General features: G+C 42.6%; 1 protein-coding gene across 1 annotated transcript; it reads right to left on the reverse strand.

Annotated features, from left to right (window-relative positions):
- Positions 1-4926: 4926 nt before the first annotated feature.
- On the reverse strand, positions 4927-11161 carry LOC121348355 (serpin B12-like). Its single transcript, XM_041427760.1, has 8 exons — positions 11073-11161; positions 9449-9629; positions 7999-8112; positions 7521-7652; positions 6495-6612; positions 5824-5966; positions 5453-5623; positions 4927-5331 (listed from the first exon to the last, which is right to left on the reverse strand). Exons 2-8 carry the CDS (start codon positions 9617-9619, stop codon positions 4927-4929), a joined length of 1254 nt encoding a protein of 417 aa, XP_041283694.1. The 5' UTR covers positions 9620-9629; positions 11073-11161.
- Between the last annotated feature and the right edge of the window lie 6148 nt (positions 11162-17309).

The following is a 17309-nucleotide window of genomic DNA, read 5'->3' on the forward strand; positions in this document are numbered from 1 at the left end:
ATCAATACTGCTTTAGCCAGAGATTCCAAAAGACCACCATATAGGCTACTATGAACACAGTCAGCTCCATCCCAGTCACACTCAGTGCACCCCGGTGTAGACACAGACAATAGTATTAATATATTCTGAAATTAATATGGTACTTTAGAGGGGCCTTCATCCATTATGGAGTTCTGGATCGAGAAATACTTTCCCTTCAGCGGTCATGTCTGTATTGTACAGTAAGACTGTTTTTTCCCACTCATCAGGCAGAAGGTCATAGAACTGGCAGGGTGAGAAATTACAGACTGAGAACAATATTCCTCCAAGGCCAAACCTCTTATGGTCTCCAAGGACCATGGTTTTTCAGGCACATGTCAAACACCAGAGCACTGGGGAGAAGAATTTTCTTAGAAAGTTTCATAGTGATACCAAACAAACCCTACCTTTTGCCTTCATTATTATTTTCAGAATGACCAGTCAGAGAAATGAAGGTGAAAGACATTCAAATTTCTGGTGGTGGTAAATTACACCTACCGTGCTTGTAGTTCACGGATGAAATACAACAGGAAAGAGACAAGACGTGGCAGGGGTTCAAAAGCATTGAGTGCCTAAGGCAACCTTCAAATCAAGGTTCAAAAAGCCATACCAAGTAAATGCTTTGAATACTTTTATTGCTGCCACACTTTACTGCTTCCAAAGGGAGGGCCTGGAGAGAGTATCTGAGGAGAAGAGTGTGGGACAAATCTCTACATATCTCCATGCCCAACATCTGTATGGAGACTTGCTCAGGACATGAACATGGCCTGTGGGTTTCACTGCCTTCATGGCAGCCAAGAGCCTTCCCTCATGGTGGTGTTTAGGCATTGGAGATGGAGTTACTGGAGACATGTTTCAGGAAAGTAGGGGATTCAGCACTGAGCTGTGTCTGGCTTGGGACCTGATGGCTGGGAACAGAGGTCTGTGACACCTCCTGGAGTGTGGCCCCACTATCAGCCTTCTCATGCAGCTGAGGGAAGGCATCATGCTGGACTTCTGATTTACACTGCCCATCATCCAACTCTTTAGACAATGGGAGTTTCCATGGCTAAGAAATAGCCATAATCAAATAAGCTCCATTAAGTCTGTTCACTTGTTGGAGAAGATCTCTAAACAGGAAAGGCCCATTAGAATTTTTTCCAGTTGTCTTGCTGAAGCAGTGTGGTGTTTTTTCTTGGGTTCCAGAATATAGATACCAAGAAATGTCAGTGGAACTTGATAGCAACATATTGTTTATGCCTTACTCCTTTCTACCAAGCATTGTGCTCTCTTTGTGCAGAAAGAAGCAGAACCTGCTCTACCCTTCAGGGGAACATTGGCCAAAGTAGAGAATGTTCTTGCTTGGATTGTATTTGATCAACAAGAGGAACAGGTGGTCAGCTCTGAACTCATAAGGAATTATGGAGGCAAACCATTCTTTTGGTCACCCCTGTAGCAGCAGCTGCCTCAGTTCCTTCTTCATTAATTTCTACAAAGAAAACTCTTCCCCTATCTGTTCCAGCTAGCTCCACAGTCACTTTAATCTCCTCCATTTTTTTTTTTCCTAAAGGCTATACTCTGTGTAAACACAGTCATGTAGTCAATATCCTGGATTTTTTGCAAGAACTGCTGCTATAGAAGCACTGACCAAGCTTCAGACACTGTGGTTCACTGAAATACATCATACTGGATGTGGATTTTTCCCACAACACCACAGGGAGTTAGACATTGGTATGAGAGCATAGCTGAGGTTCTTAGTTCTGGATATTTGCTGCAGCTATGGATCTGATTTTCTGTACCCTAGGCCTAGCCCACATGTTTCAGCAGAACAGTGAGGGGAGCTTGAGGCATCGATGGTTATGGCTTGAAATGTATGTTGGCCTCCTGAGGCTTTTGTTGAGCTCCACAGTCATTGTCAGTCTGCACCTCTGGAAGGTTTGCACCAAGCAAACCAACAAGCAAATAAGGCAGCAAGGTGGAGTTTTTTCTGTCTGGGGTACAAGAGATACACCACAGGCCCCTGGGCATGACTTCCAGGATCCTTCATATTAATCACCATTCATAAACAAGGAAATGGCTGCACACTGCCAAGCACTCATCCTTCTACCCTGGAGGCTGCTCTGCATCACAAGCAGCAGTCAGCTTTTTCACAGTGTTTCCTCCTGGTGGCTGGAGGGTGGCTGTGGGCTGAGCAAAGCCTATATTTTAGGCCAACACGCACTGTGCTCAGCACTGCTCTGGGCAAAATATTGCATTTCTCATGGAAGACCAGCAGGTGAACTCACTGAGCAAAATGCGCTAAGCCCCCACTAGATAATATGCAATGATTGTATGATTATAAACTGAAAATATGACTGAGGGGACTTTTCCTCTTATGAAACTCTAGTTTGAGAAAGCCTTTCCCCACAGTGGTCATCCCACTGCAATTTAGTAAGATGATTCCTCACTGGGCAAGCTGAGGGCTGTGGAAAAGGCAGGACTGGTCATTGCTGGCCCACTTTTGGGAGAGTTTCGTGCTGACAGATTGCAGGGGAGAGAAGTGAGAGGCAGCAGAGCGGGCTATAGTGGGGGTCTCTTGGAAAAGGAGCTGTCAGGGTAGGAGTGGAAACAGAGCAGCCGCTGGTCCTGTGAGGTTGCAGGCTGCAACTAGGGCTGTGCCAAAAGCTACCTGCCTCATGAGGCATTGCACAAGAAAATAAGGCATCCATCAGAACTGGCGAGAGAGGTCCTTTGGGGCTGCTTTTCCAGCATGTTTAAAACTGTCGGTAAGTGTGTGGAAAAGCTGGACTCTGTTTCCAAACTGTAGCACTCAAGTGAGGGAGGATTGCAAAATAATCTTGGAGATGTGTAGGTGGCAGTGCTCTTACACAAAAGCTGTGACTTGCCATCCCATGACTAAGAATATCTAATTTCATGCCTGAGGATTCAGATGAAAAAGCTGCACAGCAGCACTCTCTGAAGAGCTGAGAGGAAGCTCACAGCTGACCTACTTCATTCACTATGTTATTTTCTAGGCAGATATTAAGAAAGTGAAGAAAAATTCATGCTATCAGAAAAATTTAGACTAAAATTCTTCCATAGCATTCTAGTTACGATAGATACCCACATACAGATAATTTTTCCTCTGTTACTGGACTAAAACAGGAATGGCACCAGATCCTGGAAACTAGAACTGATCTATTATACAGTTATTGACTGCAAAATTATCAGTCCTGGAATTCCCTTCTTGTGCCTTTAAGATGCATGCCTTCACATAAGGACTTCAAAATGAAGGTGGGCAGTTTTGCCCTGCAGCCAATATTAAAGCCTAGTGCCTGAGATCACTTGGTGCATTGAGAGCTGCAGAGTTGAATTCCAACAAGGATATGGGATACAGGCCTTTCACCTCCTGAGGCACATTAATTTCTCCACCACAGAAGTCAGGTACTATTTTGAATTTAAAAAAAACCAAAAACCAAAAAACAAACAACAAAAAACAAAAAACAAAAAAAACCAAAAAACAAAAACAAAAACAAAACAAAAAAAAAACACAAACAAACAAAAAAAACCCCACCAGAATATAAAAGAGTCCTTGTAATAGCTTTTTCAGGAGCTCTATTTGAACAGCTTTCTCAAGGTCTACTTTGAATCCATTCACTAGATGTTCTTCAGGAATTTACACCTCATCTTACCTTGCTCCTGAATTTCAATATGGGCAAAGTATCTAACTGCTCACATCAAGATAGCTCAGAGCAAGCAAAGGAAAATGCTAGCTGCTAGAAAATTCACAGAAGGAGAAAATAAAATGCTTACAAATGTTGAATGAGGGGATTTTACTTTCAGATGGCTTTTTGGATGTACAAATTTAAAGCCAGCCTATATTCTATTTAGGAGAGACATGTCATTTTTAGTGTGTCTTCTCCTTTCTGAAGTCATATATAATTCTGTGCATTGAACATGTTATTCACTGATTCTCCATTATATATAAATTTAGAAAGCACATTACAAATGTTAATTTGTTAAACCTCATCCCTCTGAGGAAGATGTCTCTTATGTTAAACCAGGAAATTATCAGTAATGTCTCCCTATCAGCTGGAAATAAGTTTAATTTTTTTCCCACAAGCATTCCCAGGCAATGTTTAACTGTGGTTTCCATGATTTATACCTTTCCTCATTCTTCAAAGCATAGAGAGAGCTCTGTCTCTCAGATTTTCATCTTAGAACTTCTAAATTCACCACTCAGAAACATGGGAAAAGGAAAACACATTTCTTGGAAATTCATTGCTACAGTGTTCCACATCGGTAACTTCAGTGGGATGCTTTGGACCATTTTCTTTCTGTTCTTTGAAACCTTGAGATAAATAGTTTGATTTACCCCCATATAAAAGACAGCCTTCTATACTATGTAAATAATTAACCATCTTTAGAAATACATGTGTTTGTGTCCTGTTCCTGCAGACACTATGCATATAAAATTCTCTTTGGAGTTATTTCAGAACTTAACACAGACTTAGGAGAGGTTGTCCAGACAGGTGGTGGAGTCTCCATCTTTGGAGATATCCAAAAGGAATCTGGACTTGGTCTTGGGCAACCAGCTGTAGATGGCCCTGCTCGTGCAGGGGAGGAGGACCAGATGACCTCCAGGGGTCCCTTCCCACCTCAACCCTACTGTCACCATGAGCACATATGCACATCAAGGAAACAAAGTGCTATCCATATCCAGTGAGTTAAGGTAAAATTTACTCATATTCTGGATTCAGATCAATATTTACAATTCAAGGAGTCTAGTGGCAGAGCATTCGATTCATAGGTTCTAAATAAACTGGCTGCAGTGACTATTTTAAAGTACAAACTAGCCATCAAAGGATTAAGAAAGCTTTTGGGAGAAAAATACAATTTCAGCTTTTCATCCAGGTGTTCCTCACAGTGTGTTAGAAAATGGCCCTGACTTTAAGGTGAACAGAGTTTGCCAAAGAAAACGATAGCATTGGTAGGATTGTGTCTAATAAAGAATAAGAAAGGGTGATTAGCCATGAACACCTCTGTGAGAGGCAGAGACCTCCTCACAATGGAAGCTCCCGTGCCAGCTGCTGCCACGGTGCCTTCCTCATTGACTTCCACATACGCCTTATGGACAACGTTTGACAGCACCAGTGATTTTGCAAACGTCATTGCAGAAAGGTCAACTTTTGATTCAGTGAAGATGTCAGTCATCCCCATCTCTTGTAAAACCTCGTTGAGGTTAAAGGTGCCTTCCAGCTTGAATCGGGGCAGGTAAACCTCCACTGTTGTCTCAAACATGTTCTCTGAGGAGGCCCACAGCATTACATTTTCATAGGTGATTGTGCTTTCAATCTATAAGATGGGGGGAAAGGAGATTAAAATAGGTGGGGAGCTTTGAAAAATCGAGATCTTTACCCATTGTTAATTCAGACAAGTGGCTCCCAGCCCTAGTCCGTGACGTGTACTGCCTTACCTGCTCCAGCCCACTGACAGATCCATCAGCCACATCCCCTGGCAGCAGGATGATCATGCTCAGTGACTTCTGAGCATAAGGAAGTTCAAGGATCTGGGCGCCCACCTCTTCAACGTAGCCCAGTTTAAATTTGCCTTTCTGATACATCATCTGCACAGGTTTCTTTCTGTTCTATTGAAAAGAAAATTACACAGTCAGTTAGGCAATACAGATCTTACCAGCACCTCTACCCAACAGGGGGGATAACTTAAGTTCCCAACACACCCACAGCTTACACACAGGGCAGCTCAGCCCCGGACATTGTTATGCTTGCTGCAATGCTGACAGTATCTAAGGTGAATAATGTTAAGATTTACAGAACGCAGATGTACCTGATTCAGTTTAAAATCCCTCTGAACTGTTTTTTCTTCCTCAAACTTGCTTTCCCAGGATGCTTTAAAGTAGATTACATTCACAAGCACCAGCAATGCACGTCCATCAATCACACCAGGTGCAAAGAGTTCCTTGATTTTACCTAAAGGGAATTTTGAAACACAGAAGCATTTGTTAGCATTAAGACTCTGGACTGAGATGCTTTTATTGGTCTGTGAACTTAGTTTTTGAAAAACTTAGAAACGCAGTTCTCGGTTTATTCAAAGGACAAAAACAATGTAGTCAAACAAATGGTAGATTCTTCTGCCCTGTAACCAGCCAGGGAGGATGGGGGTCACCAAATTATGTCATGGTATTCTGATCGGCATTTATGGCTGTTTGCAGGAGCAGTTTGTCTGGCCAAGACTTATAGTTATTGCTGCAATTATCAGGCCAGGCATAAAGGCGGGAATAAAAAATATTTTACAGCAAATATATCTTTATCTCATAAATAATTTAGCCAGTAACTTAGTCTAATAAGAGCAGATGGAAGACAAACTACCCTTGAACAGCATAACAGTGAACACAAAGAAATGTGAACAGGTCTTTGCTTTTCCTACCCTGGAATTTCATTTGTTGAACACATACAGGAAAGCAGGGATAGAATAGCTATAGTTTTGCTTTGTTTTACCTTGTGTCTCACTTTCAACCCAAGCATTAATTTTTCTTCTGGCAGCTTCAACAGCACCATGAAAGTCGACTGCTTGCAGCATTGCTCCATACAGTTCCTTGCTACACATTAGAAATTGCTGTAAAGCAAATTAAACATTATGAATTGGTCAAATCTATTCATTATTTACTGCCTTTTGAAAGAAATCAATCTCTTGATAGTATTTTAGAAATGGTGAGGGACCTGTTGAATCTGTAAGACAAATTTCATTTTGGAAATGTCAAGTGTCTGAAGTTTATTCACAGGATCTTTGAAAAAGAGATTCTAATGCATAGGTCAAAAATGTAAATAAGTAAAAAGAAAACCAGAAGAATGAGTCTTGTCATGGGGAACTGCATAACTGAGGTTCGGATAAAAAATTAAAGAAACAGAAAAAGTTCAAGATGAGTTGTTTAATGCTTAAGTATCAAAATAATTGACAGCAAAGATGTGATTACAAGTTAGCCATACCAAGTAGTCTCAAGACCACTCAGTCATTCAGTAGGAAAGGAGCAAGAAGTTCAGCAGAGCAGTACTGTGCATGAACCTGCACAACCTTCCTGGAGACAAACTCTCTCCAAGCTTACTGCTGCCTCAGCTGTCCCTCTTGCAAGACCTGAAGTAGGTGGTTTACAGACAGCTTGAATAGGCTATTTTTTGGCTGTAGGTTCTCCTCTGGCTGAGTGCACACACATGAAAAATGTGCCAAAAATTAACAGATCCCTGCTTTATTTTTGCTCTATAGCCTTTAATGTCCACAGGGTGGTTTGTTTCTGTTTGGTTTTTTGGGGTTTTTTTTGGTTTTTTTTGTTTTGCTTTTGATTTGTTTTTTCTTTTAAATAAAAGCATGGAAAGTTGACAGTCTTGTCTCTTTCCCTCCAGCCTCAAGAGCTATAGCTCCATGTAGCACATCACGTGCTCCAAAACACACACATGAGGGATAACAGTAAGGCTCACAGTTGCAGGGAAACTCGAGGTCATGGCCACAGCAATTAGCAGGTGACTTACCTGCTGGAGCTCAAATCCTTGTTGTATAAAGAGATTGTTGGCCAAGGTTAAAACGTATTTTTCACCAAGGTTTTGTAGTTGCAAAAGCAGCTCCTGGAACACTTTATGGTCAAGGTCTCCCTCCTTGTTACACTGGGAGTAACACAAACACAACAATTAAAATGATTCCTCTGTACAGTTCTGGTTGCTAATTTGCATCTTAACTGGATAACACTATAAGGCTAACTCCTGCTGTACTGATTTTTAAATCCAGCTAGTCCAAGCTTTGTAGCCTGATCCTCCTTTGGATGAGATCACTGAAGGCTTTGGTATTGACTTGCTGGCCCCTAATAAAATAAAACCTTGTATCAGTCATTTCCTAGAAGATTAGGCAGACTCTGAGCATGTGATCTTGACTCCCTCCAGTGGCAAATCCTAGTGTTTTACCTGCACTAACCTACCACGCAGTGAAGGCAGGGCTCCCCACCCAAGGACACACCTCTGAGAAGGAAGGCTGACTCTCCAGGCTTCCTTCTGGCTCCATTTCTGGGGCTGCACTCTCGTGATCAGATCCAAGACTCATTCTTCCTGCAGCTTTCCTGACATGGAGCACCTGCGGGTGAAGATGTCAAGTTATGTCAATTGTAACTGGGATAAAACCATATTCCTTGTTTAGAAGCTTTGCTGTCCCCTACTGGATAAGTGATGTAGATTCACGACAGATGTCTTAGCAGCTTCATTCACCAGCTAAAATGACAGACTTGAACTTGTTCATACATTCATGTTCAGACTCACTTTTCTATATTAACACACCAAGAAGAACTTGCACTTAATCCCTCAAAATGTTGCTCTTCACTGCCTCAAAATGTTTATATTTGACTTGTGTTTTCATTGCTAGTCATCCTAAATTTCAAAAAAAAAAAAAGTTGCCCCAAGTAAAGAGATGAAAATTAATTTTCTTTAAAAACACCAAAACTGGCTTCTTTTCATCATTCTTAACATTAGCATCAGCTTAAGAAATAGATCAAAGCCACAGTGCTCTTAATGGAAACCAGTCCTTGTTTTGCTGTGCAAATACATCGCTGAAAATTTTTCAGCAGTTTTTCTGTTACAATAATGTTGCATCATACATAGATTTACTCTCGTTTTTTAGAGGATACTGATATTGAGCAATTCCCATTGCTTTCTCAAAATAAGCAGGAGTCCCTGTCTAAAGTAGTGATGTGGCAGGGTTATGGTAGCCAGGGGGCGGTGGGGGTGGTCTCTGTGCAAAGAGAACAGACTCAGAGTGTCTGGGTGGGCACTCAGCAGCCACAGCAAAGGTCAACCCACCACACCCTGGTGAGAAGCTCTGCCTTAGGATTATTGGTCTTCTACCACTCATGGTAGAGAAGAAGACAGAGAGAAGAAAAAAATAGAAGGTTGTAGAAAGAAGAACTTGCACTGCAGGAAGTAAAGGCACAGTGACTGGAGGTGTGGTCTTCTTCACCTCCTGCTTGCCCACCTGGGGCTCTGTGGGGTGAGACATTTTGACCCTTGAAAGTCATAAGGACAAGTGAGCTAATGTTTTCAGCCACCCAGGTGCAACCCCTTCAGGTGTCTGCAGCTCTACACAGACTCCCACTCTCAGGATTCTCGTAGCAACCACAAGAGGAAACATCTGCCCATAATTCTGAAATGAAGCCTGACATTCTGCCACAGGCTTGGGGAAAGCCAGAACACCCCACTGTGCTGTATCACCTCCTCTCAGTCAGCCCTTGCAGGGGACAGGATGAGACTCACCCCAGCAGATGGCCCCAAGCACAGCTGTGAAGGCAGCACCCGTGCCTGCCCTTGTCCAGGTTTCCTGTGAGACATTCACACATGTGCCGTGCTGGGATACCCAGCATTTCCTCTGAGGGAGCAGCAAGCGATGTGGAAGCACCTCACCCTGGTTCATTCATACTCACTTTTTCTATCTGAGCAGCCGTGTTGTTTTTTGCACCAAGATGGATCAGGGCCAGGGCAACAGAGATGCTCATAGGAGAGAAGATAATATTTGTGTCCTCTGCACTTCTGTTGAGCTTTTTGTAGAGATCAAGGCAAAACTCAGTAACTGGTCTAGAAATGGAGTCCATCATGAAGCAGCTGCTGAGTGGGAGCACAAAAGAATTAAAAAATTTAGTGCAGCTGGCCTAGCTAGACCACACTGTGAAGCATCTCTCAGCTCTGAGATTGTCCCACAGCTGGTCGTTGAACATAATAGACATTTTCTAAATCCTGAAAGTTTTAATCAGCCTTGCCCCGATGAGTCTATGATGCACAGCAGGAGCAAAGGCACAGAGGGTCTGCAAAAGGGACCCATGCTCACAACATATGTACATTACCCAGAAAGGACCCTTTTAATGCCTTATCCCATGCTGTGTTTTATTTCAACTTATGGTATTGAAAATAGACAGGTATGGATTGACATTTTCCTTCTCCACACTGGTTTGATGCATACACCTGCATCAACTCTTTCCTCTTAACAACATACATCAGTGATAGAGACCTGGTGACAGAAACTAAGCCTGCATATAACCATCAGTGGTAACCAAAGCTGTGGCAAGGGTGTTTCAAACAACAGGTTTCTAAAAATAAAATCACTATCAATTAAATGTCTCCATACATATAAAAGGCTCATTAACACCTATGGAGACTGTACTACATATATACACACACTAACAGTTTGAAATACACTTTTAACTTCTAATAAGTTTTCCAGGAGTCACAGACTGAGGCAGGATCCACAATTAAAAATTCCAAACAAATAGCCCAATAGTCCTGAAAAGAAGTCTGTAAGTTCTTGCTTAGTGATATGACAAGACATGTGTCACTCTCTATTTTTGTAAAAGAAACATTACAGTCTGATAGCTCTCCCACGGGTCATTTACTTTCAATCCACTCCATTTAGAACAAGTTTGGACCAAGTTGATCTTGATCCTTGCAAGAAGGAGGCCATTTAAAAAACAGGCAATTAGAAAATTCTTTCCTGAATCTTAGATCTTAGGCTTAGGAGAATTGTGAAGGTGTTGTGTAGATACCAGTGGGATCACACAAAATTTTCTGGAATCATTATACCAAGAAAAAAAAAAAAAAAAAAAAAAACTGAAAAACACATCCCTTTCAGTATCAAATATTTTGGACAAATAGCACTGGTCTGTATTCCAGAAAGATTATTTATTTAGGGGAAAATACACAGCCGCAGTATGGTGACAAGTCCTTCATGTCTCCCATGGCACAGATCTGGCTGGCTCTATCTTTCAGCCTGCACTGGGACCAGCATGGATCAGGTCCAGGGAAAGCTGCCAGAGTTCCTCTCTTTTGGAAAAAGGAGTGAGTGCACAACCAAGTGGTTCTCCCCAGTGCCCACAGACAGCCACAGCACAGCAGGCACTCTTCCTCAGCCCTGTCTGCCCTGAAGCTGTAGCCTGCAAGGTTAGGTTACATGAGAAGCTCCTGTCCATGTCACCAGAGGTTAAAGGTGGGAAGAGGCTGGTGCAAAGCTGAACTTCTGGATCTTTTATCAGCAGGACACTTGTACAGCCTGTCCTGGGCTGTTGCTGCCCCTCTGTGACCTGTCTTGAGCCCTCTGGGGAAGGGGTTACCTGGTGCTGGGGACCTGCAACCCATTCCAGCCAAAACTCTCCTGTCAGCCTCCCACTGAGGCCCCAGTTCAACCACAGCCACAGCTCCCTCCCCTCACAGAGACTCTGACCTTCACAGAGTTCTCTTTATGCAAAGAGCTGCTCAAAATGCATTGCACTGTTCTCAAGATGCAGCATGCATGCTCTCTCCAGCTCAGCCACAAGCCAAGCATGACTTTGCATGGAAAGCTGGGTCTCAGGCGCCAGAAGTTACCAGGGCATTGGGAGCTGATATGGCTCAGCCAAGGTACGACATTTGTGTGTGAAACCTTCCTCACCTGCAGCAAGTGCCAGACAGTGGGAATGAACTCAGCCCACAGGAAAACAGAGTGAGCCTAAAACAAACTGCTGCAGAGGCTTGGAAGAGATGAAAAAGTAAAGTTTCTGAATATATGAAGGTACAATGTGTGGCAAATGCAGACATTCCTTTCCATTTGACTTACAACTTAAGCAACAATTAATGCTTCATACTGTTTCTGAGTGATGCTCTGTGGAAAAGAACCTGTGATGCTGAAAGAAAAGCTCATAGATGTTCCATACTGAGACTTTTGCTTTGCTCTGGAGTCCAGAAGTACTTCATATAAAGACCTAATGCAAACGGACAAAACAGATGAGAAATACCAAAGGGTTCTTTGCACAGACAAATTAAGGATGAGTTTTATCTCATTTATTCTGTACACAGCTGTTTTAGCTCTACTATTAGTGTATTTTTATGTAATATGGTTTTAATTTTTCTTTTAATAATGCAGTAATCTTACAACAAGACATTGCACAAAACAATTTATCTTGTTTTCCACCTTCATATCCTACTATCCACAACCTTCTGAAAACAAAACAGTGCCTTTTCAGGGCTGATGTTTGTAGTGCTATAGTTCCAGATCTCTTGAAAGATCTGAAATGGAGCTGTGATTTCGGACACAGTGAATGTAGGGCATGAGGCACTTTGTAGGTGTGCCCCACCTTCAGACCGAGTCAAGGAGGAAAAAAAAGAGTTAATAATCTTACTCAGTAGGAAGAAGGCAGCTCCACCCCACCCTGCAGGGAAAGGCTGAGTGCCAAGAATGGAGGGAGAGCCCAGGATCTGGGAACAGGTTTTCAAGTGAGTGTCTGGCACACTGATGTGGCCACTCCTTCAGCAAAAGCAGCAGGCTGCCACCAGGGAGACATCCAGGTGCAAACACTAGGGCCAACTCCATGGTTTTGTGAGCAGGAACTGCTTAGAGAGCTGCCCTAGAAATCCAGAGGAAGAGAGGGCAAGTATAGGCTAGTGAAGGAACTTTCTTACTTCACAATGAAAGGATTTAGTGAACTTCCTTAATCTAAAATGGGGTGGGAGCAAGTGTATGAATGGTTCCACACCGCAAAACCTTCTGTGTAACCTGAGCAATAATTCAATCAGACTTTTGGAGCTGCTGCAAGGATCACAGCGTTTGGAGAACATCTACATGGTGGACAGCAAATGGTAATGTCACTTTTAAATAATCTTGGAGTGTAAGGAGGGATGATACAGGATCAAAAAGAGTGTTCCAGAAAGTTCCTAGATGCTGATCTGCACTAGCCAAAGCACCTGTGCTGAGCGTTATTGGTAGTGCAGAGCCGCTGATGACAGGAGATCCTTTGCATGATGGTTCAGCAACTTTTAACATAGTCTGTCAAATGAAATTACTGGCACTGCAGTATGTGAGCAAGAAGCTACCCAGGAAAATCGCTTCCTTTAGAAGAAAGCACTGCATACCACAGACCTCATAAAAATGACAAACTTCCTCCATGGCTGTGTGAAATGATGAACACTCCTTTTCTATAACTATTCATGATCCGGTCTCTCTTTATAGTTTGTTTTTGGCTAAGGTTAGATGAAATCAAAACAAAAACTATCAAAGAATAAAGAAACCTGTGCTGAAAGCTGTCACAATTAATGGTTGTGTTAGATTATATTATTCAGCCAACAGAAGGAGGCAGTAAATTGGGTGGAGAAGGTAAGAGACCTGTAGCCTTGCTGTTAAGGTAATTCTGTATTTCATACAAGTTAAGTAAGAAGGAACCTGTTTTGCCTGATGCCACATGATAATTCCCATTGCATGTTTGACTTATTCAATCTGCATCCCATTAAGGTGCCTTAATATGCATTCATTTCTCATGCACAGAGGGAAATAAAATTGGCAGAAATTACTTGGTCTATCCTAGGAAAAGACAACATGACAGATAGTGCTGTCCCCTCACATGAAAATTGGTAGAAGTGACTTTCTTATTTTTCATTACCAAACAAAAAATAAGTTTCCACGTGTTTCTGTGCTGATTTGGAATGAAATGGACAAACAGCACATAAGAAAAATTAAATTTCCTATAACGCAGCAATTCTGATCATCCCTAAGTAGCACAACACATGCTTTAAATTAAAAACCAACACATTTCAGTACAAAGCACCTTTTCAAGCGAAATGGTGCCAACTTCATTTTCCAAACAACCTAGCCTCTCAGTAGGCTACTTTTATGTCAGAAAGCTTTTTCTTTACTGCTTTTATTAGTTTGCATCAGCCTCTCTGGTATCTTCTGTACCTCTTTCTAAGCCAGTTATTTCTGCATAAACAGGCATGGATGTGCATTGGCCTGTTACAGGCTGTAAGGTGGCAAGTTATTTGCTGTGCCTGTGTGCAGCCTGCACAGGCTTCTCTGCAAGCTTCTAAACAGCATTGCCAAACCGAGGAGCTCATATTTTAATAGCAAAGACTAGCACCCCCACTAACAAAACAAAATCTGAATGCCACTCCACCCTTTCTCTTTTATAGCGTCATTGTTTAAGAACATAAACAACTTCCCTGGTACTGGGGATCAGTGTAAAGGGGAAATGCCTTAGAATCCAGCCAAAGGATTGCCTGCCCTCTCTCTCTTCCAGAGAACATTTCAAGGCTTTTTCTTGTGCCATGGAAATGTGAGTAAAGAAGGAAAAGTAACTGCATTTCTCAGGCAGTGGGTCATGTTGCCCAGGTCACCAGCACCATCACTTTATATGAAGCCTGTTTCTACCAGAGTGAGTAGAGGTGCTCTGAAAATGCCTGGAATACTTCAGCCCTTCTGGAGAGACAGGCAGAAAAGCATCTACTTTCTCATACAACCCACTGAACTCATCAGTCTTGTGGCAATTAGACTTTACTGGGTGGACAGAGAGGTTTTGGGGAAAATTCAGATTCAGAAGCCTGTGAAATTTAGGCAAGAATCCTTAGATGTGTCCCTAAAATCTTCATACATGTCCCACTGAAGACCAGCTCCCTTTGTGTGAGCTCTGAATTTTAGCCACCTGTATTTTAGCAGTGTGGTTTGCTGCCTGCAGCATGTAAAGGTATCTCTCTTTCTGCCCAATATGTAAAAATTATGTTTACTTTACCAGCCTGTAGAGTATTTTGGATCAGGGCAAAAACAAAGGGAAAAAAAAAAAGGAAAAAAAAATCATAGTTATTTTGAAAAAAAAAAAAAAAGAAGAAAATAACAAAACAACATAGAATTTTTACCTTCTTGCCTGAAGAGGTTAAATGAAGAAGACAACAGCTGAGTTCTGGAGCACGTTCCTGTGAATACTGTATTTAAGAAATCTCCCACTCTCCTGTGGGAAAGTTCAGCCTCTAACCAATAATTGCTGATAGCAGCATCTTGCTGCTCAATGCAAATGCCATTACTATGAGAAAGAAGAATGAGAAACCTATATCTAGCAATACGCTATTAGCATTTCTCTCAAGCTGCCCAACAAGTCTGGCAGGCAATATCTGCTGGCAACATCTCCTGATTGCAATGTCAAGCCACTCTCAGCTGGAAGACTGGTCATTAACCCTAAGAAGACCCTTGACTGCACTGCTGTGCTTAGTCCCTTTCAAATTTTGATGGGGTCTGGCCTGGACAAAGGTGTGTGCAGGGTTCATGCCAAGATTGATTGGAGCTGAGCTTGCTTGCAGAGATAAAGGAAATGAATGGGAAATGCATGAGCTTTATGTTGCCTACAGCCATCTCTCCCTCTCAGGTAAGGAGCTGGCTTTATATGCATGGAAGGAGATTAATTAGAGAAGGGAAGAAATATTTCCTTGAACTGTAACAGGAATCCCCAGCCAGGGGGTATTCTTTTAAATCTTAAATCACTGGAGTTAAGAATAAAAGAAGGCCAGGAGTGGTTGATCACTGAGGTTAGGTCTCCAGCATAAAGTGAGAAGGAAGTAAAGAGATGGGAAGCATGGAGCTGCAATAGCACAGTGTTTGATCTCTAATCAGTACCACTGAACTCAGCTGCAGCACTGGGTTATGGCAGCTGGACTTACAGATCAGAGCTAAACCAGGGTTGTATGTGGCTTTGCAACACCAAAAATGTTATGTCTTTTCTCTCTCACCTCTTCTTTCTTCCTACAAAGCACAAAACTGGCTTTGGATTCATAGGGTACTTATGGGATCAAACACGGTAAGCAGGAAAGAGGAACAAGGCACCTAAGCACCATCTTGCCCTACCCATGCTTTCCTTCCAGTGCAGAAGCTGGACCATCCTCTTCTTTAGGCACAGCAGTGTCCAGCTTTGCTGTTCCCCACTCCTCTGCCAAGGTCTCAGCCCAGCTGGCCAAGCTCCAGTTCTCCAGTACCCATCTGAAAATAGGAATCCATAAGCAATGGAAGACACAAGGATGAAATAACCATTCTCATTACCTCTGGTTTTTCCTTGCTTTTTTGCTTCCATTTGCCATTCACTTTCTTGTTTTTGTTTTTTCTTCCTGCATGTTCCTGTAGTGCTCTCTAGTCTTCTTTCTCAGTTCTTTCTTTCTTTATTTTTAAATGTATTTATTTATTTATGAACATTGCCTTACCATGTATCTTCTGATGCTTTTCTAGTCCATGCGTCTTTTCAGTGACAACCTAAATATTTTGAGTATCTTGCAAGATTTTCCTTCTTCCAATTTCTGTGTTTTCTCCCTTCCTTCTATATTGACATCATTCCTCCACTGATTTATTTTGCTTGCTCTGTCATATATTCCCTCAGATCTTCCCTGGCGTCTGCTTAACTGCTTTGCCTCAGGAAATGTCCACATAGGTGCAAATTCTGTTTTCTAGACCCTTAGGACAGCATATTCACAAAAATGTACTGCTTTTCCAGTGGGGCCAATTTGCGCTAAGTTGCATTTTTCAAGGCTCAGAATTTCTCCACAAACAACTTTTGCTACCACAAGACATTGAGACGTGTCCCTTCTCAACCAAATGCTGGGAGCCAGGACCAGGCAGTGACTGTGCAGGTGGGCAAGCGATGAGGTGAGCAGGCACACAGCCCTGCAGCTTGCAACCACCTGCCAAAGCCAGCCACAGCTTGCTGTTTTCCAGGGGCATCATCCATCACTGGATAGTAATGCCCTGTTGAAAGGTGAGGTGGAGCACCCTGTCAATGTGAGCAAGCCCTCAGCTATGCTCACTCTCTCCGTTGTGACCAACACCTTCCAGCACGTAAGAGCTCCTGCACACAAACTCCCACACGCATTTTCCCATGTCCTCCCAGGCAATTTCTTGCCCAAGGCCCAGAGGCCAACAAAGGGTAGAATGAAAATAGTAGACTGTAACACGGTTTCTCCCAGCAGCAGGAGCCTCACGGATACTTATCCCTCACATGCTGCAAGGTGGAAAAGCTTCACACTGGGACTGGCAGAGAGAAGAGGCAGAAGTGAAAAATGACCCTGAGGTTTTCATGAGCAAGCCACCCTCTTCATAAATAACTAATAAGTGGGTTTGCTTTATGTGGGCCAAGACAGCTTTGTATCTCTAACATCTGCTTGCCTTGCACAGGCTGGGATACCTTGGAATTAGTCAGGAGGTGGAGAAAGATGGGCACACCCTGAAGCAGTGTTTCTCTCTGCTTTCATGGGATAACCCTTCCTGGCCAAGCTATCACAAGGAGAAGAATGCTGTCATAAATTTGTGGGGATATGCCAAATGCTCTGATCAGCATTTAAATGGACTACGGCTTTTACTAAATGAAGACTGGCTACTGAACTGGAAATGAGAAAGCAATGTCTGAGCTTTTCTCCTTTAGGAAATCTCATCCAGGAAGGAAAAGAGGGTTGGGACAATCTGCCAGAGGTTTTCATCAGTCTAGCAGACCAGCAGAGCTGTAGCAGTAAGCTGTAGCTGGA

Source organism: Onychostruthus taczanowskii, unplaced genomic scaffold, assembly GCF_017590055.1.
Source record: "Onychostruthus taczanowskii isolate IOZ18803 unplaced genomic scaffold, ASM1759005v1 scaffold119, whole genome shotgun sequence".
In the NCBI taxonomy this organism is placed as follows: domain Eukaryota; kingdom Metazoa; phylum Chordata; class Aves; order Passeriformes; family Passeridae; genus Onychostruthus; species Onychostruthus taczanowskii.